Genomic DNA, 26314 nt, shown 5'->3' with positions numbered 1-26314 from the left:
AGAGGCAGACTATAGTGCATTAAGGCACTCTTGATCCTAGGTAGAGTCTGCAAAAAGTGATATTCATGGTGGTGGTGGCAGAGGGGGAGGGATCTGGTTGCTGTATCATTTCACCCCATTGTCCCAAAAGATGCATTTCCTGCTCAAATAGTAATACATAGAGAAAAACTCTTTGTCACTGGTTAATGACTCCTGGCTTCCACACAGTTTCTGAGTTTATTGAGAATAAGTGTTCAGTGTTTATTTTCAAAGATGGAGACGTTTATCCTTTGACAACATTTTGTTGCAGTGGCTTTATTTCTGTTACAGCAGATGACGGATGGAGGTGCAATAATTTTGTCAGCTTGATACTTTGGTGAAGGAAAGGCACCTCAACAGCTGAATGCTGAAAAACTGTTTTGACTGGCTGATAGAACATACAGCTAATGGGAGAACAGCGTCCCCATATAAACACAGCCTCACAAAGTCACATTTTTATGAATGAGTTGCTTCATGTGGTTTTCCACTGCTTTTCACCTTGTGTGGTAGTTTACTGCTGTGCCAAGAAAATGAAAAGCAATCGCTCTGATCTGGTAGCAAGACTTGCTGAGGAACGTGTGTTAGAGGCTCAGTCCACAAAGTAGACTTGCTACGTAAGTCCAGGTGGGAGCCCTTGGCTCTTTAGACAAGCTTTTAACTCTGTAAGTGCACAGTTTGGTCCTGGCAGCCAAGACTCTAGCTGTTACATTTACATTTACATCTGCACAATTGGCTCACACATTTGCTTAGGTGTAAGCAGCAACATAAAAGATAAGGCAGTAGCAGGTCAGGCCTGAAGCATTTTACTGTCAGCCATGGAGAAATCTGTTGGCACAAGCTGGGATTTCAGATGAGCCAAAGGGAGTTAGGTGCATATTATTTAAAAGGTATAATGCTGAGCTTGTCTTAGCAACATGTGCCCTCTGGTTAACATACTGATGTAGCGTTTTGCACACAGTTAGTTCCATCTTCATCTATGGTGTGAAAGTTGCAATGTCGCTGCCAAGATTTTTAGATGCCAAAGTAGATCTCAGCCATGCCTGGAAGCATGCGTATTTGAACTAGGAGTGAACAAAAGCTTAACTTTGGGTGTGAGCTAGTTTCAGATTAAAGATTTGGCATGCTGTTCTTTGCCCCAGAGGATGCTATTCAAACAGATCGGTTCTGCTGTCAAAAGGTTAGCCAGATTCTTGATTGAATGATACTAGAGGCTCTGTGTTAATTAATGGTGGGAAAATGCCAGATCCTTTGATTGAAGGAAGTAGGTTGGCATGTAATTGTCTCACAGAAGATTTGAAACAATTTTGTTAATTCCCTGTATTCTGATTCATATTTGGATAATTTGTCCTTTCATCATTGCGAATTACATGAACAAATGTCCAGGAGGTACATCAACAGCAAAATTATAGAACAGCAAATGTACTTTGGGTGCCTGTAACAAGAAGGGGAAAAGTCATTATCCATCCTGAGGAAGAAGAAAACCCTTCCCCAGCATTTGACCAGTTCTTAGCCACAGGTGTTAACATTTTCAGCTTTCTGCCTTCATCTCCCTTAGAAGAGTTATCTGGTCTGGAAAACACTCCAGCTGTGCTGAGTCAGAAGAAAGGCGCCCATCAAATCACATGCAGCTGGATTTCAGTGCATGACCCTGGTGCTGACTGACTTCACACTGGCAGCAATTTGGGTCCTTGGAGCTCAGGTGATGCCTGTTGGCTTAGAGCATGCCTTTGCATGGCATAAGGGGAAGGTGATCTGCATTAAATTCGAAAGTTTTGTTTAGTGAGCTACTCAAAAATTGCAGTAAGAGACTTGTGTTCATTGTAGCAACAGCTTGGGCTGTCTGTCTCTCACCATGGTTGCTTTAAAGTGAGTCTGACTGGAGTGGGGAGAGTACTGCAAGGCTGCTGCAGAAGGAAGGTAGGAAACAGTGCAGGGAAAGAGGGCTGTGTCAAATAATAAACTGTGAAGGAAGTGGTGCTTATGAGATGCCTGGTGGTTTTTCTAACTGGTTATCATTGCTTATCCCTAAATAACAATATCCTAAGGCTGTATGTTTTCAGCTGCTTTGTACTTCTTCAAGAGAAGTCATCAGTGTGTTGGATGTATGTTTGAATATGGAATGAGAGATTTTTGAAATAGACTGTTGTGAGAAAAAATGAGCCTCTAAGCTCTTATGCTGTGTTGGCACTTAGAAGCAGCTCCTGCTTCTTCAAGACTGTTTTCTTCTTCAGTTGGTCCTGTGGGTAGCTAGACACTGTTCTGTGCAGCAAGTCGTGCTCTCCCTTGTCTGCTAAAGGTCAGTGTGTAACTAATTGGAGAGACCAAATCTTTTGCAGGTCTCTTTGCTTTTCTGAGGCATTTCTCCTGGGGCAGCATATTCCTTGCACTTAGGAAAAAGAGAGAATAAAAGTATCATGTGTTTTGGGAAAGAGAATGCACCTAGATGAACAGTGGCAGAGGATCAGATTAGTGTATTGATTTGTACAATGCTGTGCCTTTAAATCTCTTATGGAAGAACCCCATGACGAGTGTTGGAATCACAGCAACTTGGTTGTTGTCTTAAAGTTTATTACTTTCTAATAGCGTGAACATAAGCATAGAAGGAAACAGCACTTTAAGCAGTCTCCTAGCAGTCTGGCTGCTAAACAGCCTCTGGCCATGTCCCCAGGCTCTTATGGATGGCAAGTGCATTGCCAGGTGCCTCTGGGTGAAGAAATGTCTTTCCAACTTACCGTCCAGCACATGTGACTTCAAGTGATGCCCCAGGTAGCATGCCTAGTGTTACCCTGGGACAAAGCATAGAAGCCCTGTGTGAACCTTCCTTTCAATCTTAATTCAGTAATGCAGTGATATCAGCTGATACTTGCATAACCAAATGCAGCCAAAGCTGTCCCAGCCTGTTCGTGGGATGAAATCCTAGAACAGCGAGTAAAGGCAAAACCCTTAGTGTGCCACATTGTCAGATCTGGTGTCTTGCAAAGGTAGGTCTATCTGTGAGGCCACAGGAATTGTTGCTTTGGGGAACTAATACTGTCTTTGTTCTAGCGGCTTCACCATATAACTATTGCTGCTCAGAGCAGCCCAGGGGCATGGTGTTTTCCGGGGGTCAAAAAAAAACACAAACGTAGACAGCTGCTGTATCCCAGCTCTTTCTGTGACAGTTCATGAGGTATATTCATATTTCTTTTGAGAAGTACTCTGCACTTTTAATAATAGGAAGAGTGTTTGCAGTGCATTTAGTTGTGGTTTTGTGGGAGGTGAAGTGTTACATGAGAATGCATAATACTGTTAACTTCATTAAAGGCATGTTGATAATACAGTAACAGCAGTAACTTTGTTCTACTTCCCCTTAGAATCACAGAGTCATTTAGGTTGCAAAAGACCTTTGAGATCATAAATCCAACCATTAACCCAGGATTGCCAAATCCATCACTAAACCATGTCCCTAAACACCACATCTATGTGTCTTTTAAATACTTCCAGGGATGGTGATTCCACCACTTCCCTGGGCAGCCTGTTCCAATGCTTGACCACCCTTTCAGTGAAAAAAAATAAATCCTAATATCCAATGTAAACCTCCCCTGGCACAGCTTGAGGCCGTTCCTTCTTGTCCTGTCACATCTGAGTGGAGCAGCAGGTCACTAACCTTTTCCTCTTGGACTGTGAGGACTTGGAAGACCAGTAATGAGTAGTAATCAGAGCACCATACCAGACAAGGGTGTTTGCTGGTAACATCCCTGACCCATGCTGCAGGGATGCAGCAGACTTCCCTATAGGTTGGATCTGGTCAGTCTGTCTGGCCCTCTGTTCCTCTAGAGTAGAGTTGCTGATGACAGCCACCTTTCTTTTCTTCCTAGCAGAGCTGGTCATGATGCTTGGGGCTGGCTGACTCTCCCCTCTCTCTAGGCAACGCCTCCAGCCTGGATTAGCTTTTGTCTGTTATCATTTTCTTGGCCTTCAGGTTCCAGAGCTGTGCATCTATTGTGTAGGGGACCTGGGAAGGTGAAGTAGGTTGGAGGGTGATGTGCCTGCTTCCCTGAGTAGGGACCTGTTTCTATTCCTCCCTGTCACTCAGGACCCCTCCATATGCCTGGTGGCAAGTAGGTAGGGGAGCCTCTGTCTTGTGATGCAGACTGATGATGTCGGCTTCTTGTGTGCCTTTCTATCAAGGCTGGAAATCAAGAGTGTTGCACACCTATAAAAAAACTATTTTGAGAATTAAAGAAGCTTGTCTTAGAGGAATGGGCATTTGAATAAAGGTTGTTTGTGGATTTTTCTGTCGTGTACAGAGATCATGAAATATTAGAATCCCTTATAGCTGAGAATATTGTATGTAGTTATATTGCCTTACTGTTTAAGGACCAAAAGTGAATTTCATAAGGTCAATAAGAGATCTGATGTCTGACCTCTAAAAGAAGAATGGCTGTTGTCTTCTTTAAACACATATGACATTGAAGAGCCAGCAGTTTATTCTCTTCTAGACTCAAAATCCCTTTGGGCCATTTCAGTTCTTACGTAAAGAGCTTTGACAGTCTGCCAGTTCATTATAATGATTATTCTCCAAGAACAATATGGCAAAATAATAACCATTTAAAATGTGACATACAGGAGCACATTTAGAAAACATCCGAAGACTGCAAGTAAAGCTAAGGGAAGCAGTGGGGAGCCCTGGTCAGACTGGGTTGTGAGGGGTGCAGGTGGGAATGAGATATGAAAAGAACATTAAGCAAGGAAACTCTGAGCCCACTGGCACAGAACTGATGCAGCTACCCCAGCAAGTTTTCTCCACATCCTACAGTGCACACAGAGTACAATTCAGTACCAGAGGTGAAAAATAGTAATACAAGAAAAGCCTAAAGGTAGCAACAAAAGTTTGAAAAACTAAGAAAAAGAAGTGTTGCTAGTATACCAGAAAGTGAAACTTTGTTGAGGCTCTCCACAAAGTACAAGAGACCACACTCAACTGGGATGCAAGGTTTTGGAGTGTTTGGGCTTTTTCCTTCCCCCTGATGCATTAAATTTCCACCTAGAACAAAATGTACCTGGTTTATCAAGTTGTTTAGAGATCAGCCTGAGAATGCAATTCTTTCTCCTTTACTTTCAACTTTATTCCTTTCAGCCCTTACTTAGGAGGTTTAGTGTGTGTGCTGGGCTTTAAACACCTGATAACAACCTGAAGGAGTTGGTGAGTGTTGCTTGTCCTGACCTAGTCTGGAAAAAGGGTGTGATTCCGTTAATACCGGGGTTAAATCCCAAAACCCCTTTGTAGCCACCAGCAGGTTTTGCAGCAGGCCTGTGTGGAAGCTGCAGCAAATAGTTGCGCGTCTCTGGCCGTAGCCATTCTCTTCTCTCTGTGCTGAGCAGCCAGGGTACTTCTGCAATTAGATATACAGGCCAACATCTTGCCTTCCTAAGAAATCTGAATTGTGCACTTCCTAGGCCAAAATGCATTTTCTGGAGATTTTTGGCTCATTCTTGTAAGAAGTTACTGACCTCAGTTGCACAGAGGCAGTTAAGAACATTGTTGAATTTTTAATACCCTTGTAGTACTTCCTTTTCCTCTCTCCTTCCAGCAGGCATTCTGAGGGAGTCTGCCTAGGCAGTATAAAAACCAATACTGCAGAAAAGCAATATTGTCAGGTTGTGACTCTAGTGATGAGGTTCCCTCTCAGCAGATGCCAGGGCCAGACATCACTACCTCTAATTTTCTGTGATGAGTTGAGGGAAAATGGCAAGCAATACCTATGAAGAGGTCGTTGTTATAGCTGGCAGTGGGTTACAGTTCAACTAATGTAATTCTAGTCTAGTGGCTCTTGCTTCTTGCTAACTTATTATTTATTGACAGGGGTTTTTCATGTGAGGAATTAAGAGTCTAAGAAAAGCAGAGCCCTTATACATGTTAAACAGAAAAATGTCAGTACTGAAAATGTACTTTCACTCTCATGTTCCACCTTACCAAATGTTCTGGCTATCAACATATTGGGACTTCCTGGGGAATGTTCTTTTTTCCTGGAGTGTTGGGAATGAGCCTTGCTCAAAGAAGGTGTGACCTTCAAGTGAGAAATTTACTGTTTGAATTAGGGTGGAATCTGTGGAGAAGCTGGATAAATACTTATCCGTCTCCCCTTGCAGTGGGATTTTATAAGGAAGAGCATCTCAAAAGCTTTTAGCAATTTAAAAGCATATGTTGCTTAAGAAATCACCAGTGGAATGTGTTCCAAAGTCCCTTGCATTTGATGCCCAAAACTACTTAGAAGTTTTCAACTTCAGTTAGGATTGAAATTCCTTAAAATGCAAGTAGTTAGACTGTACTTACACACATAGGCTTGGCAGTATTTTAGTCTTATTCTCTAATGACATTCAGATGACTTAGGTACCTTAGCACAGCAAATTAATTATTTGTTTCTGTCAGAAATTTTCTACTTACAGGCTAATCTGCAAATAATGCGATTGTACAGGTAGGTAGTCTTGATGTTGTTTCTGGGTCAATCTTGTGACTTTGTATTGGACGAGCATTTTTGAACTGCTGAATTCTCATTAACAGAATTTCCCATTTATCTTTCATTCTGAGCCGTGCTTCTGGTTTTATTTTTATATTTAGTATTTTAATATTTAATGTTTATTTATTATTTATTAATGTGATTTTTGTTATATATTTTAATATATTTATATATAAATTTATATAAAAACTGTTATTATTTAATAGCATGCTGTTTCAATCACTTTGGAGATTCCTGCATTGTCCTTGTGGGTAAACTGTGCAAGGAGTTCTTACAAATACACATGATTTTGATCTGAAATATTGACTGCTGGCTTGTTACTGAAATGCCTGTTTAATGATAAGCAAAGCATGGCTGTAGCACCAGTGGAAGGAACGACATTTTCATTTCAGTGGAGCTGGGGAATTGGATTGTGCTGACAATCACTTAAGGAGTTTAAAAACTGGTGTCAACTGTAAAGCAAAATCAAGTAGGTATTTCTTTAAGACAAGCTTTCATTTTCTGTAGATGTAAAAATGTTTTGTAGGTTGACTCTTCTTTTTTTTATTATTATTTTTGTAGCAGAATAATTCAGCTGCCTCCAATTTCATGCAGCTGTCATTTGATAGCTAGTTATCAGAGCTACATTAGTGAAACATGTAAGTCCTGCAGCTCTGCTTCAGCTGCTCAGCCAGATTGTTTTAAAGTCCCATGGAAGGTGTGTTGAACATTGATTCATGCTGGAGCAGACTGAGGGAGAGATGTCTTCCTAGCACACCAATGGCTCAGGCTGAGTTGGGAGCAGAGGCTGGGAGCTTGCAGAGCTCAAGCTTTCTCTACTTGGTTCAGGGAGACCTGCTGCGCCAGCCATGGGCAACTTTCAGCTTGAGCTACCAAACCTCTGGGTAGACTTGTTTCCTATCACATCAGTTAGTGCTGAGGCTTCTGAGGCGATCAGGGCAATTTTGCCTATAGTCTTTTCTTGAAAAATGCAAATTAATTTTGCAAACTCCGATCAAATAATTTCAGGAGATGAATTTTAACTGGAAAAGTTTTGAAGTAATTCTGAAATGTTTAATTCCATGTAGTGCAAGATGATATATTTGATCAAAAAACAGTTCTCCCCATCTCCAGGAATACTCAGTCATTTATTTCAAGCAATTTACAAAACCTTTTTATGCTGTCTGGTACTCGGCTCTTAAACCGGGTGATGAAGCCTGCATCTGTAGCTGTGCTTTTGTAGTAGTATTATCTGTGACTCGGTGGCAGGGTCCCCACTCAGGCTTCGGGAAAATGGTCCAGGTGCCCCACGTGGTTGGGTGGGAGTGTAAGCTGGGTGTGAGGCTGCTGGGGTTCATTAGATAAAATTATGCACAAGTTTTCTTTGAGCATCTAAATACTGTTTTGGGCAGACATAAAGATGTGTTGAGACTGGTCACACTGAAATGATTTGGTTGGCATTTCAAATTAATTAAGTACACTAGCTTTGCAAGGTGAGAATCTAAAATGCTTGATCTAGTTATTATATGTAGATAAAAAGTGAGACATGGAGTTTGTTTTGCTGCTTTGTATTACAAATGTAATTCCTGAAATAGCTTCTTTTGAATGAGTGGGCCACCACAGTCACTAGGAAGTGGTAATGCATTGGCAGTGCACAGCCACCTTATCTAATAAATGTTTACATGCCACCAAGTATACAAACATTTGATTGCTTACATTACAAAGCTTTTCTTTTGCAGTCATTGGTCTCAATTTTTCCATTACATTTTCTCATTTTCTTTTCTAGCTTTACTCACAGACAAACCTCCAAAGCCATTGTTCCCCATGGAGAACCAGCCAACAGTTATCGATGTCCAGCTGGGTAAGTCCCCTTCTGGGAATAACAGATCCTAAACTTCCATTCTGGTAGCAGATGGGAAAAATTGAAAATGGTAAGAAAGGTTTAGTGGTACTGTCATTACATGCAAATCAACCTGCAACTTCTCATTTATAACTGTAGAATTTACTGCCGTGGCAATTTAAAGGAATGAACTTGTGTAACATCAGGGGATGGCAGTACTAATTGGTTAGATTGGGTGTTAGATAAAAAGCACTGCTGCTCTTTTTAATATATGATTGATAGATTAATATTTGTTTAGATGGGTGCTGTATTGATCAATTGATGTTCATCCTATCTAAGACAAATATTCTCATAATAAAGTGCTGATTCATTTAAAAGTTAATGTAAATCAGTGCATTTTCAGGTTGTTTTGAATGTTTACCGGAAATGGTTTTTGACTAAAATGCTTGTATGCTTTTCTCACTCCTATTATATATTCTTCTGTGAATGCACATCTCCAAATCTCAGCTGGCAGCCTGTATTTTCTCTCATGTCAAGAAACACTAATGTTAGAGAGTTCTTCTAACTCTGGGGAACTGTGGGGCATCTTGGTGCTGAAAGAAGTCTTTGGCTTTGAAGTCCCAGAGGTGGTTTTTTCCATGATTTGGAAACAGATTTCTAATTTGGAGAGGGAGAATTGGAGTTCTTGTTGAGGACTCTGGTGCCATGAGCTTAAATTAGAAGAGATATGTTGCAGATGTGGATTATTTGCTTTGTGCTGAAGTGGTGGCGTTCTCCTCCTTGAGCCTCGCTCTCTTCCTTTTATACCAAAGCTGGCTAGGGTTCAGTGGTGGAGTGGTGTTTAAAGGCAAGGAGGCTCAGAATGAAGCATTTTAAGTGGGCTGATAATATTGTGGTAAAGCTGTTTGGTTTTGTGAAAGCCTACAGGGTCCTGCTTGAGCTGAGTACAAAGGCACATCCTTGTTCTTAAACCAGGTGCCTAACAATTTCAGTGGAGCACTTAAGATGCTATGAAGTATTCAAAAATGGGGCTTGAATCCTTGAATGTGGTTATTGGATCGTGATGAGAATAGGAATCATTTGTGACCTTACCTAATCAAAAAGATTAGCTTTCTCTCATATACCTGAATTGACTCAGGAGTCTGTAAGGGCTTGTGTGAAGGAAGACGGGAGTGGATCTGGGAGGCAGCCAGTGCCAGGTGAATTCTGCAAACAGGGGCATATGTGTGTATTCAGGTTCCCCTTCACAGGACTCATGTCTGTAGCTGAGCAGAAACTGGCTGTAAAAGGGGGAAACACAAAATGGGTCTGAAGCTGTAGTCAAAAGCTCACCAGAATTAACAGCAAAACACAGTCATTGAAGTTTGGATCAGCCCAAAAGGCTGAATTCAGTCTCCTGGTCCAGCTTCTTAAAATTCAACTTTCTAATGGTTTCCTTTGGGAGCAATCTATCCCTGCATACATCTATGTAATAAAGGCACACAAAGACTACGCGTCTTTGTTTACTGAATTTTTATTCCATCTTCATTTTCTCTTCCAAGTTCCCCTGTTCCATCAGGACTCTGTTGGTTTTGCACTGAATTTCTTCTTTTTTCTGTGTGAAAACATTTTGTTCTGACTGATTTAAAAGAGGTTTGATTTTAAAAAAATGAAAACAAACTAACCCACTCTTCTCCTTGGAGGTATGGCTCAGTAATAGGATTTTGGAATATCTCTAGAGAGAAATACAAATCTTGCATCTTTATATGCTGGAATGTAATCCATTAGTTGTCCCCTAAGATCAGGGAATTTACATATGATACTTTTTTTTTTTTTTCTGTTATTTAGTGAGTTTGGTTATTGCCACTAAACCATACTCATATTATGCATAAAAGATTAATGCATATGAAAGAACCTGAACTTATTTCTTTAACGTACAATGAAGTTCATTGATTTCCCTCTTCAATTTAAATGGCAAATAGAGCTAGAAAATTCTTAGGGAGTGCCTTCATCTTGTGGAGGCCACCTGCAGCTTTGGGCTGGGAGACTCTGCTGACCTCTGCAATGTGCTGCAGACCCTCACTGTGCAAGAAAGGGAATCACTTGATCGCAGCAAAGTAAAGGAGGAGAAAGTTATATGTGAAGTCATCTGCTGAAGTACTTTTCTGAAATCTTGCTAAGCTCATAGGAGTTTTGAACAAGTGACATGCTTCAGTATTTCATTAGAAATCAAGGCACAGTTTTGGTGTTTTACAGGGCCTTTAGCCCAGGGACTCAAATCACCCAATATGCATGCTTTTTCAGTGGTTGTGCAAGTATGAACATGCCATTAAACTACAAAAGAAACAGAGTTTAATCCATCTACTTGTTCTGCAGAGATTATTCTAGATTTCTATTGGAAAACTAATCTTTAAAGAAATAGCTGTCTTTGCTTTATAAGCAGAGGAGATTAATAATTATTTACTGTCTTTATCCTTAATGATTAGCACAATGCAATGCAAAATCTTCCTAGAACACTAGGCAGTGGCCTAACTGTTTAGCAGCTTATTTGACCTGATTGCAGACTTCAGTATTCACCTTTTGGCTTTCAGCTTTTATAAGAAGATTCACATGAAAATAGGTATGCACAGTTCTTATTGACAGTAGATAAAAGAGTTCCTTCAGGCTTCAAACATGGTCCAGAGCCTGCCTTGTTCTTCTCAAGGAGCATGAATGTACTTTTTGCTTTTTCCATTTTTGTTTGGAATGTGACACAGATCAAAACCAACCCTGTCAAGGTTAGAGAGAAGCAGAAACTGGAATTTGCTTCTTTCTTGTTTTCTGTATTTGCTTGTGCTGGAGAAACAGAACCAGAGAGAGGAGGGTTGACAGGAGGACAAAAGAGCATCCCAGAGGACTAGAAAAATAGTCCAAAACAATTTCACTGTCTCAGAAGCCTTACCAAGTCAGATAGTCACTTCATCTCTGGGCCTACCTAGAAGATGACAGATTTTTTTATTGTTCATTTGCTGCTCCCTTTTCATGGAGAAAAAAAAAAAAAAAAAGAAAAAGAAACAAGAACCCACAGCATAAAAAAAAAAAAAAAAAAAAAAAAAACTAAACAAAAAACACCCTTTTAATTTGGTTTTGTAGCTCTTTGCATTGGGGTCAGTGTAATAACAGTTCTTCAATGCAGCACATTTAATCTTATTATATCTTGATTTTAAAAAATAATGCTTATTTATACTATATAGTATATGTTTTTGCAAATATATGACATTAATCTGATAATGTTCTTCCTGGAAAAAGATATCCCTGAGTTGTCTTCATGACATTAAAATCATGTCTGATAGTATAAGCCAAAATACATACAGATCTTCTGCCCAGGAGATGACGTGGCTTTAGCAGGAGGCCTTTAAGATTGCATTTGAAGAATTTTATGCCATAATTCTGTACTATGACAAACTCGGTTTGTAAAATGTGACTGTCTCCACGTAAAGCTCTGAACATGAATTTATTAAAGGTTATGCCCCTGTCATTCAAAGTAGTTGTTCAAAGACCCCCTTTTTTTTTTTAGAGCAGGAATTTGCTGTTGCCTTCATTGACCGTATAAACCTAAGCATGTATATGGATTGTTCATATCAAATCCCTGAAGTTAGAGAACTCCTTCCATGATTTAGAAAAGTAAAGATCAAAACCTTAGTCAGAATTCTTGAGGCTGTAGTGCAGTAAGTTTTAAAAATCTATTATCTGTTTTCACATACAGCTCTTCTGACAGTAAGTGGAGCATGCTGTGCTGTAAGTTTTAAGATGACATGTTGGTACATCACTCTGCTGATTTCTTAATTTATTTTTAAAATACTTCTCTGGCTAACTTTGTTCACTCTTAGTGCTTTGAGACCATGGAAAGGAAGATAACTGATCCTTTGTGTTTTGATTACATAATTACAGAGTAGGTTTCTTCTCTGAACTAGCTCCTTTACACAATTCTGGTAGCATCAACGAGCCAAAATCTGACTGATACATCAGTACTGTGAGTTACTGCACTGCCATCTCTTAGCTGATGTAAAAGCAGCATGACAGGAACATAAGCATTTGCGGAAGAAAGGAAGCACGGTTGTGCTCAGCTGATTCTTGGCTGGACAGTGACCTGTAAGGATCTTGTAGGAGCTATATCTACCTAGTCTACGTATATGCAGCTCTGAGTTGTCTAGCTTGCACCATGGCTGCTATTTTACAGTTGTGTGTTCCACAGAGTATCAAAAAAGCTAAAAATACAATATCAAAATAGTAGCTGTCTGTTAATTCTGTACCATGTATTACAGTGACTGCAATGTTAAGTTTGTCTTTTCCTTATGAATGAGTTAGTTGAGACTGGAATGAATGTTTGCATGTTTGTGTCTATATTAATTGAATATATAATTTATGTATCATTTGCTTTTCGACTAAGTACTGGTTTTGTTTTCAGGCATTTGCATAAGAAATGTAGCAGGAGTCTTAGAAAACAAAACAAGAAACATCTATGTTAATTCATTTACTGAACAGGAAAAATGTCAAGGGGCTTAACTCACTTTTGTCATAGTAGTTTCTCTGCTTCTAAAGATGCTGAGAAAAGGAAGCACATAGTTTATGAGAATTGTCATATTTCCTAATAGCTGACCTCTTCAGAAAGATTTTGTTTCTAGAAGATTTAACAGTGCAATTCCTTGGGACTAGTTATTAAGCAGATCAATAGAGCTACTGTAAAACAAGTGCAAGGGAATATACAAAGTTACATCTGCTGACAGGTATGGGAATAGAATAAAAATAGTTTTTAAAAAAGCCTTTTTGTTTGAAGCACTGGCTGGAAGGAGTCATTTGGGAAGTGAAAAGCACACTGATACTCTCCCATGGTCAGGCCTCTGACTATTGTGCATGTGCCTTTTGATTTGCTCTTTCATTAAATGGTCACATATGATGACTACCGAGGAATGTAGCAGGTACATATGCAAAGCAGGTATCTTAGATGTTGGTAGCTACATGCTGCCCTCCTGCCTGCCTTAGCTCCCACCAGGTATTCTCCAGCCTAGGGCTTAGCAGGGGGTCCCAGATGGAGATCTGGGTTTCTGTGACCTTGGCCAAATCCAGAACTCTGCGCCTCTTTCCCTGTGCTACTCCTGCTCTCTGCTCAGCTGGGGCAGCACAGAAGAGGCAGAGCTTGAGGAATCAGAGGTGACCTGATCCAAATGGCCCCTGAGCAAGCAAAGAGGTTGAATTGGGAGAAAGATGGATCTGAGACCCAGAAGTGATGTCTGAGGAGGACAAAATTAAAGCTTAGAGGGTAAGGAGGAGACAGGGCTGCAGATACTTTTGAAAAAAATAAAAATAAAAATTTTCCCTTCCCTGCTTTTTGCGTTGAGATTTGGAGCTCTTGTCACTCTGTGTGAAATGTGGTGACAGACTACATACACATTTGCAAGGAGTTCTCAGAGCCCAGTGGGAACGAGACGTGGGCAAAGCAGTGCGCTGGGCTTCGGCAGCTGATGTCCGAGTGGCCACAGAATATGTTCAGACTGACTCTTCTGAAAGCTTATAGCCTGATCAGACTCTAGAGGATTTTCCTGGGGGTGTCTTGTATAGAGACTATTTGCCATCAAATGGGACGTTGCTTCTCTTAGGGTGAAAAGAAGGAGACAGAAGGAAGGAAATATCTTCCCCTCCCCCCCCCCCCCCCATTCTCTTCAGTCATTCTGTGAGAATGTCTGACATTTTTGATGTAGATCCCCCTTCCTGCCTTCCAAAATTAAAAAGCTCTAATTAAGATAATTAACTAATATCTCAGCTTTGATTTCACCTAACAGATCAATCAGTACAAAATTATAAGCACATGAAACCAGAGCCTTATGAAGAACAGCCTCGACAGGAGGTGATATTACCTGTAAGTACGCTGTGTTTCTTTTGGTTGAGAAATACAATAAGAGTCAGCAATACCACTTTTTTTTTCTGTTGAATCCAACTTTTCAGGATGCGACTCCTTTTCCTGTCAGAAGGCTCTGTAAATATTATTAAAAGTGACAGTACTTTGAGTAGTGGCTTATGGTGCCCCATCCAAGGTTAAATTGTGCACGGAGTGCCCTGCAGAGAGGAGACTGAAAGCTGTCCACAGAGACGTAGTTGGTCTTTCCCTGTGCCAGGCCTGAGTGTGGGATGAGTGACAGTCTTGCCCCAGACCTGCCTTCTCTGGGTGGAAGAACCCCTACCCCCATACCAGGGATCTAGGTCTGTGTGCACTGAATAGCAGAGCAGAGGGAGGTGGGACTAAAGGTGGAGAAGGCATGTGGTTAGTGTCCTCTCCACCCCAACGCCAGCAAAAACTCGATCCTCTCCATCCCCGGTTCTCCCCACACTGCACCTTCCTCTCACAACGATGTCCCCTGTGCACTGTTGTCTGGAGGAGCAAGCTGGTACCTTCGCTGTTGTCTGCTCCACACCTTCTTCCAGCCATCCAGGGCTTTCCCCTGCACCCACGGAGTTCCCCTTTCTTCCCACAGGAGACCAAACCTCATACACTATTCCCTTTCCTTCAAGAGGTTACAGACTCACTGCATAAATAACCCCGGCCTCGATGCTGGAAAATCATTTTCTCCCAGCAGTGCAGGCTGTAATACCAAAAGCTTCATGTTCCTGCACAGAAGTACACATGAAGGAGCATTTTTCACTAGGAAATAAAGAGAATCCAGGGGTATATTCTTTAGGACCTGCCTTCCTCTGCAACGCAAGGGATGCAGCTCCACAGCTATTTCAGCCATACGTGCCTGTATGAAAGGAGGCAGGATTTGCATCTATTACAATCATTTTGTACTAATCTGCAGGGAATATTAGAGACAAATTGTCTGACATTTAGGTTTAGAAGTAGTTCCCTAAATACCTTAAGTGTATTACCGCTAATGCTTTGATGCTAATTTGGTACGTTGTTAATATCCCTGCTTTTCTCAGGGATAATGGTAAAATGCTGTACTTGAGAGACTTGTGGCTGGGATCTGTTGTTGAGCTGGTGTAAATCCATAGTTGTTTTGCCTTTTGTGTGGTTAATCCAGATTTACATCTGTGAAGTAGAGAACAGTTTATTGGCACACTTCTTTCTTTTATTTTAATGGACTTGGAAATACAAGGCCAGACATCTATGCTGAACTTGGCTAAAGGATCTCTTGCTTGGTTTCTAGATTTGCTGCATTTGACTTGTGTCTGAGAAACGGGCACAAGTTTGTTTCCGCAGAAATAAAGTTCAGCCCATGGGACAGAACGTAGAAAAGATGATCTTAAGTGGAGAGCAAGGGATTAGGGCTGTTGATAAGAGCTGGGGGGTTTTTTTGTTCTGCTATAGTTCTCCTGACCTTGACCAGGATTTTTTCCTCGGGGACCTTGTCTTTTGGGTTCTAAGCCAGACTGCAAACACAGAGACATTCTACTGCACAGTCCACAGACATATGCTATTGTGCATCGAAAGTCAGGCAATATTAATGTTCCAGAAAAGAGAACCACAGGGCAAAGTTTGCACCATTTTCCGTGCTTGTTAGAAACACTGTCACTGGAAGGAATTCATGTTCTGCCATTTTACATTCTCTCTATAGTGTTTGTCATATGAATGAGTTATTAGGCTGTGAATGCCTCATATATTCTGTAAATTACAGAGTAGAAACATTCGGCACTACTATTTTGACCTTTTCAGCATTCTGTGATTTGCTGGGCATGCCATTCCACATCTCTTGTTTACGGCCTCACTGAAATGTAGGGATGGAGCCGAGTGGGCAAACAGTCGAAATATATCGGGCTGCGAAAGGTCAGGGTCATGCATCACAGTGCTGCTGTTCAGTGGCCAGTGAAGATTAAAATCTAGACTAACAGTTCTCATGATTTTTCTTTCTTTGCTGAAAAATAATAGAGAATTCTACTTTGTAATCTGTTCCAAAGGCAGCAGTGTAGAAAATGAAGAGTGATGGTATAATTTTTATTTCTTAAAATTTCAATATCGTAATGTCATGATCTTAGAGGCCATGAAAATGAAAACTGTCATACTCCTTCAAAAGAAATGAGATGGAATTCTGCTCGCCAAATCTTTGCTTCATTTAATCCATGTTTGATAAATGTTGCTCTTAACTTCATCCTCAATACCCTTGTGTTTGTCTGTATCCTACAGAAACAAATAGCTTGTATTAGGTAATTGAACTTTGACCATTAAAACTAGGTTGATTTACTGTACCCTTGTTAGACATTTCAGTCCAATGAAGACCAAATGAAAGAGAATCAAAGCAAGACTCCTCTTGAAATAGAGAGATACCTTTATTACCTACTGAAGACACATGTTACATGACTTCTCAGTACCCCTAATCAGCTGGAAAGTGAAAGTATAGAAAGCAGTAATTGGTAGAAAGGCAGCAGAGGCACAGTTTTCTACCACACATTTTTATTTTAACAAACCAGCCTCACAGTAAATGATTACTGTAAATTTCTAGTACTGAGTAAGTTTTTGTTATCTGCTTATAATATATGGGAGGCTTATTAATTTTAACATGCTTGGCCCTAGTCGCATGAACAAATGAATATGATAGTAATGAAAACCCACTGAGATCTCTTTGGTGCACAGTCAGGTGTGTAGTTACTTTAGCTCAGAGGGGCATAGGATTAAACACCTAATTTTTTGAGCAATGCTTTATATTGCTCACAAATTTCAGTGATGGTCTTGCACACTGCATTAATTAAAAGGCATAAGTAAATTTTGTTTTAGAACTAGCGGAGTCTAATATGTAGCTTATAGATAGCATATGCCACCGCTATAATCTCAGTGCTGAGGTTTACAAATGCTGCTACATGCTTTACTGGCCAAGAGTTCCATAATTCTTTTAAAATTCAAAGCATTTTCCACATTCCTCTGACCAAGCTCGGTGGTTTGAGTTGAGAATTTAAATACTTAAGATGCAGCAGGTTTTTATTTATTTTTAAAACTGGTCTGATAAGTGTGCTTTTTCACTGCTAGTAGGCTGGGTAAATAATAGCAAGTAACGTATTTTGTGAATTTTGTCTTTTTTTATGAAGGAAAAGACTGTCCATATGGATCCTTCCTCAGATACAGTCTCTAAATGCTTCTGGACTTGACACGCTATTTTGAATAGTTTGTTGCTAAGCCCTGAATATGCAGGATTTGAAAAGTAAAGCTGCTTTGATTGGGCAGACTGATCAAATCAAGCTTTCTGTTTCCTGATTACATTAGTGTTAACTCTTTTTAATGATTTCCTGATATGCATTGATGAATTTGAAATCAAATTTATAGATAATATTCTGCAGTGTATCATTCAAATTGTTTATATTAATAAACATTGCAGACAGAAAACTGCATTTCTGGAAAATTGTTTGCCCCAATGAAGTGAATGCATACAGAGTAAGCAGAGGGTTTCATTTGTAAGTTCAGTGGATATTTGTAGCTTAATTTCATCTGAATTTATCTGCCTTTCATGCTTTACTCACTTTGGAAACTAAGTTGTAGAGACTGTGCTGTATGCAGTAAGAATTCTGCTTTACTAAGGATCATTGACCAAGCGCTTTTATTTAGGATTGCAGTTTAGCTTTTCTAAATATCATCTGGCAAAGCGAGCGGTGTGTAGATATCAAATTGTTATTCACACTGTGGTCATGTCTGAGAAGGTATCCGTTGCATTTGAGCAGTTACTCAGATGCAGACAAGCCTACTACTCTTAGTTTCAGGATATCAAACCCCAGCTTCTCACAATCTAGTACATCCCTTCACAGCCTGACCTTTCTTTTATGAAATACCTCTTCAGTCAGAGGACTCTTAAACAAACTCGTGATTTCAAGCACCTAAATTTTCAGCAAGCGTTTGGGCGTTATTAGCTGTAGTTTTGCCTGTAAAAAAAATAATACAGGAAATCCACAGGCGAATTACAATGTGAAGTGTATAATAACAGGCGTGGTTGTCTTAGATTATTTTAGAATAGCTTTTTTAAGAAGGGATACCAATAAGTCCCTTCTGGGAATTTGCCAGCATCTTGTTTCTGTGCTAATTTTGTATCAGGTCCTTGGTTCATACCTGTCTTGTACAATAGACTGTGCCAACTATGTAGTAAGGTGTTTTACCAATGTTTCTGCAAGCTGACCTTGCAGATTCATTTTTCCTGTGTGATGTAAGGCTCCTTTATAACTAACTTGTAAATATGGGTGTGTATCGTTTTCTTGTTTCCTGTTCCACAGACCTTACAGTCTTATACACTGAAATCCCTTCAGTGAATTTCCATTCATATTGTTTCTAAGACCACGTTAATTAAAATTTTAAAAATCTCTTGACTGAGAGAGCTCTGGGGAATTTCCGCTGCAATTAGTAGTTATAGAGATATTGTGATCCTACATAATGATCTGAAAAGTGCATAATATTCAGAAACATCACTTTAAATGTTTAGGGAGCTCTGTTATCAGAAGTTTGGTGTATGTCAACTTTTTGGTACAGCAAAGATTAAGTGACAAATGGGAGTAGCTGAGAGTCTAAACTATGAACAGAAGTGCGAAAACAGCATTGAGAACCCAGGCCCAGTGTAGTTCACAGTGTTCTAAGATGAGCTAAAGGTACTTCTATCTAGAGAAGGTTTTGTTGGTTGTGCGAAGAAGCACCCATCATTAATGTTTACAAAAAATGGGGAATAATTGTTGTCTTTAGTGATGTCAAATAATGACGTGACCCGATATGTTTGGCACGGTATGATACACTATTGCCACTGTGGCGTGTCTTTTAAATAAATGAATAATGCAAGGATGTAAACCTCCAAAAAGAAGATTTTTTTAAAATTTTATTTTTTTAGACTTATTTGAGGTAGAGGCAGGTCAGGAAAAGAGCATGACATCTTCTTGTCACTGGAAGTTAAAGATTTTTTTTTTCATTTTGACTTGGAATAGAAAACAATTGTCAGAACATAATTTAAACTCAGAATATCTGATCGACATAGCCTGCTGCCAATGTCAATAAAATGATGAAAACTTTAAGCAGACCTGGCACTCAAGTATCAATAAGCATGATGTCTCCTGTAGGAAAGGATGCATGCTCTTATGGTGACAATGTAGTGTTCCTGCTCTGAGTTTCAGTCTGTAGCTAAATTTCAGTCTGTAAAGCCATTGCTCTCCTTGTGTTCCTGTTTCTGATGGTATGATTAGGGTATTTTTTGTCTAGATCTTTAGCAATTCTGGAAGAGGGGGAAAGTTGTTTGGTGGTTTTTTGTTGTTGTTGTTTTAATGGAAGCCAGAGAAACTTTTTAAACAGGTTTGTGGGATTTTTTTGACCAGACAATAATGAATGATTATGAGATCAAAAGTGAGCAACAGAACAGCTGGCATGAGTAAAATATTGTATTTTCTTGCTATATCCCTGATTGAAATCACTAGTTTTCAAAGCTGATGCTGACTCTGTTGAATCTGATTTAGTTCCTGCATCAACTCAGTTGAAGCGTAAGTGTAACGGGGAAGGAATCCGATGTTCTCTAACATGATCTCAGCAGAATGCCACATCTGCAGTGTCAGACACGTGAGTCTCCACAAACACCTGTTTTAATAAACAGCCAATTTGCTGATGCTCAGTTATGCCCACAAACAGCATCTGTTTCTGGCCAGTTGTCTACCTGAATATAGCATCTTTCTTAATCAGTGAAAGTCTCTATTGAATAACTAGTCTGCCTCATTTTCCATCCAGAGATGGGAATTACCCGCTCTGCTCTCTACCCTTAATATCCTTCTTGAGGGAATTGGTGGAAAATAGAAAGCCTGCTGGAACAGTTCCACACTGCCTTCCAAGCAAATAAAGCAGTTGGGGTTTTGATGTGTACATAAAAATAAATACATTTTTAGAGCTAGGTGTTAGTGAAATACCATATTGGCTGAATGGTAAATAGTGATGGATCAGTGTAGCGCCAAGGGCATTCCCACAGTGGATATTGCTTTAATATTAGCCCCAGAAAAGCACCCAAAGTTTTTAGTGGAGTTGGATGCTGGTGACAGAGAAACAAACACCTTCCTGACACCTAGCAGTCAGCACCACCTTGTCAGCTAAAAGGAACCAGGACAGCTGATCCATGCAAACTTGCACCATGTGTTTCCAGTGTACTAAATGTGTGCCTTGCACTGTTGGCATATGGGCTTTGAAGAGAGCCTGGCATATGGGCAACATTTAGGACTTACTGCACTCACAGTTCTTCCTCATGAAAATTTTGTATCTTTACATTGAAATTCCAGATTTAGTAATAAATTCTGTGTATAAAGGCCTGTTGCTGTGTGTACAGCCTTACAGTGACAATAAAGGAGTAAATAAAGCTATTACACTATGTAATCTCTAAATAATATCCGCCTTTTCCTTTGAAGGAAACAGCCTAGTGGGAGAAATAGTGGTGATGGAGCTAATCCTTTTCTCTTCCTTCCACTACTAACTATAGAGGTACAGTAGAAGTGGATTCAGTTATTGAACTGGTTTATTGCTTTTCTTATTAAACATTCCTAATGGGTTTACAACTAGAGGCTGTTGTACTTAAGAATAAAGCAACTTCTTCTGACCTCTGCCCACACATGTAATATGTTGTCTGCTATGCAGTTATTACAAGTAATAATAAATTGATGATACAGACAAGCAGGCAGGAATGAGGGACTGGAGAGACAAAGCAATAAAATAGTATGATTTTTGCAATTTTGACCTTTCAGGAGCAGTTAAGCAGCTGACCATCTACCCAATCCAATAACCTGAAATGGCATAATAACATAGCCAGGGAGAAGCAAACCTCTCACCCAGCAAAAGTGAAGCTGTGACTTAAACCTTGCTGTAATTTTTTTGTAAGCCAACCTGTGCTGCTTGTTAACTATATGCAATTCCTAAATCTTTCATCCTCAATGGTAATACTGCCCAGCAGATTATATTTGATGGTAAGTCAGATCAGTCAATCCAAACTGCTTGTGGATTAATTTATGTTTCATAGAAACAAAGTGCTAGGAAAACAATGAGGTTCTGCAGACCCTGATTGAAAAATGGGATGGAGCTGATTATTCACTACTTATTCATTCTTACAGTACATTTTCAAGAAGTAGTATTCATGCAGTGAAAACTCTGCATACTGAGTGGGAGATGAAGCAACCTACCAGTGGTAGATGTTTATGTTTTGAGTCCATAATGCACTGTGTACTGTGACAAGGGAGGCCACTGGATAGAGGTAGGCAAAAATAAAAGTAAAATTGAGTAAAAACAGCTGAGGCCCTGGGACAAAAATTGCAATGTTCTATTTATATTTTTGAGACATCTGGGCTCACTGGGATTTTCTGAATGTTTCTCACCAAAGTTGCATATTAAGTACCTTGAAAGCAAGTGATGCAGCACAGAAGGGAGTTGGCTACTTGCTGAGCACTGAACAGAGATTTTTCATTTCATCCATCATTCACAACGTGCTGCAGTACTTCCAGAACTTATTGAACTTACCTAATGTAGGGTGGAACAAGACCAAGAGCTCTGTTTGCAATGTGTGCTCTGCTGTCACTCTGCCTCTGAACTGAATATGGTAAGGTGGTTTGTAATTGCTGGATTTAGTAGAGGGGTTAATCCTATAGAATATTTTGTAGCTGTGCATGCTGCTTTTTAAGATACACAGAATTACCAGCTTTCAGAAGTCATTAGTTGGGTATCTATAAATCGCAAGACTGAGTTGTCAGATTCAAGGGGAGGTTTGCCTTTTGTTTCTTGTGACTGTAGATTGCACTCTACCTGTAGGAGCATTGTTAGAACTGTGCTTTGAAAAATACTATCCAGCTTCTCAGTTTCCCGTAGTATATCCCATAGTACCCATGTTAATGGATTTTTGGCTTTCCAGGTCATCCCACACCTCGCTATCCACACAATAGAGAACAGACTGTATAATCGTTTACTCAAGAGTGGCAGCAGGAAAATGAAGCTGGGTGTTGCTGGCTTGACCAGCCTTGGGAGCTAGGGATGGAGGAGCTGATCTCTCTAGGCCCTTCCTTGTTCAGTATTCGCTGTGTTATGATTTAAGAAACCAGATATTTTAAAAAGATTGAGACTCATGTTAAAATCTTAAGATGTTGATGAATTTGGCAGTATACATAACCTTCTATCTCCCTATTTCCTGTGGACCATTTAATTGCAGTTAATTTGTACTCCATAATCCAATTATTAAAATGGTTTTCTTTTGTCTGCTTCTAAAGTTCACTTCTGATCTTTGCTGTTGGCATGTATTAATGTGTGTGGTTAGAGAGATGTTATCATCTGTAGCACCAAAGGTCATAGAATTGTAGACCAGTTTGGGTTTAAAGGGACCTTAAGTGTCATCTCGTCCAATTGCCCTGCAATGAGCAGGGACATCTTCAACTGCATCAGGTCGCTCAGAGCCCCATCCAACCCGACCTTGAATGTTTCCAGGGATGGGGCACTTACCACCACTCTGGGCACCCTGTTCCACTGTTTCACCACCCTCATTATAAAAAACTTCTTCCTTACACCTCGTCTAAATCTACCCTCTTTCAGTTTAAAACCATTACCCCTTGTCCTATAGCAACAGGCCCTGCTAAAAGGTTTGTCCTCATCTTTCTTTTAAGCCCCCTTTAAGTACTGAACAGCCACAATAAGGTCTCCCTGGAGCCTTCTCTTCTCCAGGCTGAGCAACCCCAACTCTCTCAGCCTTTCCTCATAGGAAAGGTGCTCCAGCCCTCTGATCATCTTGCCTCCTCTGGACGTGCTCTAACAGGTTCAGTTGAAGCCTTTTTGATTTCCATCCTCAGGTCCCTTAAAGATTTATGATCCATAAGGAATGTAAGGAAATCATGAAACATGTAGGTATGGCTGGAAACTTTCCAACCTTTTGGGTGATTTAAGTGATTTTGCGTTGTCTTCTACTAGTGAATAAGCCACTCTGGAGGAAGTGGCAAGTATAGTTTCTGGTCTCATAGGGGCTTTAGAGACTAGGGTTTTGAGCTTAAAACCTTTCACATGCTTGGGATTTCCATCATTGCAGTTCCAATCATCCACAGGAGATGGACAAAGCAAACTGAAGAAAGCTGCTGTTCAGTGGCACATGCCTGTGCACAAGCGAGGCTTACTGGCACATGGGGCAGGTTGGGTTCATTGGTTTGGGTGTTCATATTTGTTTCTTAAGCCCAATGAACACTGTTGATGTTGCTTTTAACCGCACTGAACCAGATTTACCTGAAATAGATTTACCTTTCTGTCACTGTGATATTTGGACTGTTCACCTCAGACTGTTTCTGGCCTGCTTTTCAGAGCTCCTGCATTAAAGAGCATTTCTTTTTGTTGTAATGCAAGAGGACAGGGGAAGGGTAGCTCCTAGGAACAGCAAAATCTCACTTAAACAAGCTTCTGTTTGTTTCAGTCTTTCCTTCTTTACTTGCCACTTTCGGAGAAAAGTCACTGAGTTGTAGATCTTTCCTGCAGAGGAGGAGGAGAGGACTTCACACAGCCACTTGGCACCCTGGATCCCACTCTGCCCTGACCAAGCACCTGAATCACCACAGTCATCGTGTGCACTAGGGTCTCCTTCTATCTTTCGTAAAGTAGGCAGAGTTGTTGCTACAAAGAATGAGGAAATATTTTGTCCTGTGACTTCCAAAGAGCTGCTTCCAGGCCATGCTCAGGTACAATCTTGCATCCGCAGCAGGCACTTAGAGCTGAAGCAACTGTATCGGTCTCTGTAGTCTGCTCTCAATTGGCATGTGCCCAGTGTCTGGATTATCTAAATTATTGACAGACGAACTAACTTCCATTCACTCAGTGGTTACATTTAGGAAAGAATCTACAAATTGAATTTTTGGGAGGGAGGACTATGAGGACTGCAGTCCATAAATCCCTTTACTGTCAACTCTTCTTGGGAGAGAAGAGGCTGTGGGGCCTTTTGACCTGCATCACAGACTGGCTTCCACCATTCATGTGAAACACCTCCAAAAAGACAGCATTGTAGCACCTGCATCTTATTGCTGGAGCCAAACTTTTATGCTTTACTGTCTGGCTGACTCCATATGTCACATCAACCTGAGTTTTGAAAGTCATTATTCCTTGCAGATTTTGTGCTCACCTACAAGGACAGCATCTGTAGAAACGCAAAGCTGCAAGTGCCCTTGCAACACATGCAGCAAGGAGGTTACTTCAAGATTACTTCTCTGGCACCTTCATTTCTTTGCTTGCTGTTCCCGTGCCTTCTGAGATTAAAGTCAAACTTAAAAGGATCATTTTCCAAAATAGAAAGAAAACAATGGTTTAGCAAGTCCGTACCCCATCATTCACCATTCAGACTTTGGACAATGGCAGCATTATGTCACTGTCTTAACGGTGAATGTTGCCTGTATATTTGTACGTTCTAAGGATGGAAAGGGAATCAGCTTTTTTCTGATAAAAGAAAGGCTGGTTGTCTTTGATATCATAGATAAATGCTTGGATAGTTACTTTTTAATTGCTTTATTGCCAGAAGTTTTCAATGAAGCCATAAAAGAGGAAAAAAAATGATCAGCCTAATTGCCTCAAGATGGATATGTAATGCATAAATCTCTTGTTTAATGGATCTAGTAATAGACCACCTGTTTCAGTTGCCTTTTTCCATTCAGAATATGAATGAATGCTCCTCTCATATGTTCAAAAAGAGAAAACACAATTGCACCAGCAGAAACTCAGTGATTTTTCTTTTTACATTTTTCCTTGAGTTTTGTTCATTCTTGTTCTGTGAATCAACCAGTCTCAGTTCATTTAACCCTGGGAAAATAAAACCCTTTGATATGATGTGTAAAGCCTCACGTATTTTTGTTGTCCAGTTGTGTTTTAAATGAGAACAGAGACGCATGCACATTAATAAAACATTGACTGATGCCCAGAGAGTCAGGCCTTAATTGCAAGTATTCCTTCATGATATGATCCCTGTATATTCCCCAGTCTGGATTCCCCCACCCCCTGCCCCCCTCCCCCCCTCCCAACTCTGTGTCTTCTAGTATTACTTGTCTCTGGCAGATTTCAGTGCAGCAAGGGTGTTTGAAGTCCACAGCCTGTCTTGTGATTCTGTATGTTTTTTAAAAAGGGACCACACAACTCTGTGTTTGGCCTTTTCCTTTTTATGTGCATGGGGACTTACTGGGCCATTTCTAGAGACAGTGAATTTTAGTAAGTAGAAACCTTTGGTTTTCCTCTTGCAATGTTGGGGTTTCGTTGGTGGTATTTTTTGGGGGGTGTGGGTGTTCTTTATTTGGGTTTTTTCCCTTTAGGATAGTTTAAATAAACGATCACATTTGTAAACAGCTGAAACTGCATATATTGTCAGTTATCATGTTCCAGTAATTTGTGTAACTTTCTAAGGCATGCTAACTTGCAGCCTTTTGGATTACAAGCAGCCTAATTCTGAGGTTATGTCCTGGCATAATTCCTTTGAGCACATTGGGAAAAGCTGTCTCTGCAGCTCTTACGTGTTGCCTGTGGTAACTGTGTTCTAAAGATGTGCATTTTCCTTGTGAAAACAAATTCCAGGGACCTCTTTTCAAAGTGCAGACCCACAACAGTAGAAATGTGAGACTCTGAGGGTTTCTCATATCCAGAGACTTCATAAGCACCCGTCAAAGATGAATGAATGAAGTAGTCTAGCAGGCATTTAAATAGCAACAAACAAGGAAGGTGGAAAGAGAACAAATGAGCAGTCATTTAGCAAAAAATCAAGATGTCAAGAATAAAATTAATCAAGCCATCAGGGGATGTAAAGATTTTTTTGTGGTTGTTTAATGTTTACACGCCCATGCAAGAAACCTGGATAATAAAAAACAAGAAAGAGAATGGCACATTTATGGGCTTAAATTCAACCTAGTTGATAGAATAGAAATCTGATGGGAATGATTTGCATGATGGGAGTGTTAAAATCTATGTTTATATCCTATTTAAGAGCATATGACGGGAGGAGGAGCCATCTGTCAGAAGTGGCATTTGTTGTTTCTGAGAACCTAGAAGCATTTT

General features: G+C 40.2%; 1 protein-coding gene across 2 annotated transcripts in view; it reads left to right on the top strand.

Moving 5' to 3' along the window:
* Positions 1 to 26314, top strand: part of IL1RAPL2 (interleukin 1 receptor accessory protein like 2) — a 392772-nt gene that overhangs the window by 272089 nt on the left and 94369 nt on the right. For both annotated transcript variants that reach the window (XM_056360133.1, XM_056360132.1), the window contains exon 6: positions 8284 to 8358. In XM_056360133.1, the coding sequence (XP_056216108.1) occupies positions 8284 to 8358 (75 nt within the window). The remainder of the gene's footprint in view (positions 1 to 8283; positions 8359 to 26314) is intronic.

This window comes from Falco biarmicus, chromosome 14 (assembly GCF_023638135.1).
Source record: "Falco biarmicus isolate bFalBia1 chromosome 14, bFalBia1.pri, whole genome shotgun sequence".
In the NCBI taxonomy this organism is placed as follows: domain Eukaryota; kingdom Metazoa; phylum Chordata; class Aves; order Falconiformes; family Falconidae; genus Falco; species Falco biarmicus.
Note: the sequence above shows the minus strand (reverse complement) of the source record. Positions and strands in the feature narration are given on the sequence as shown.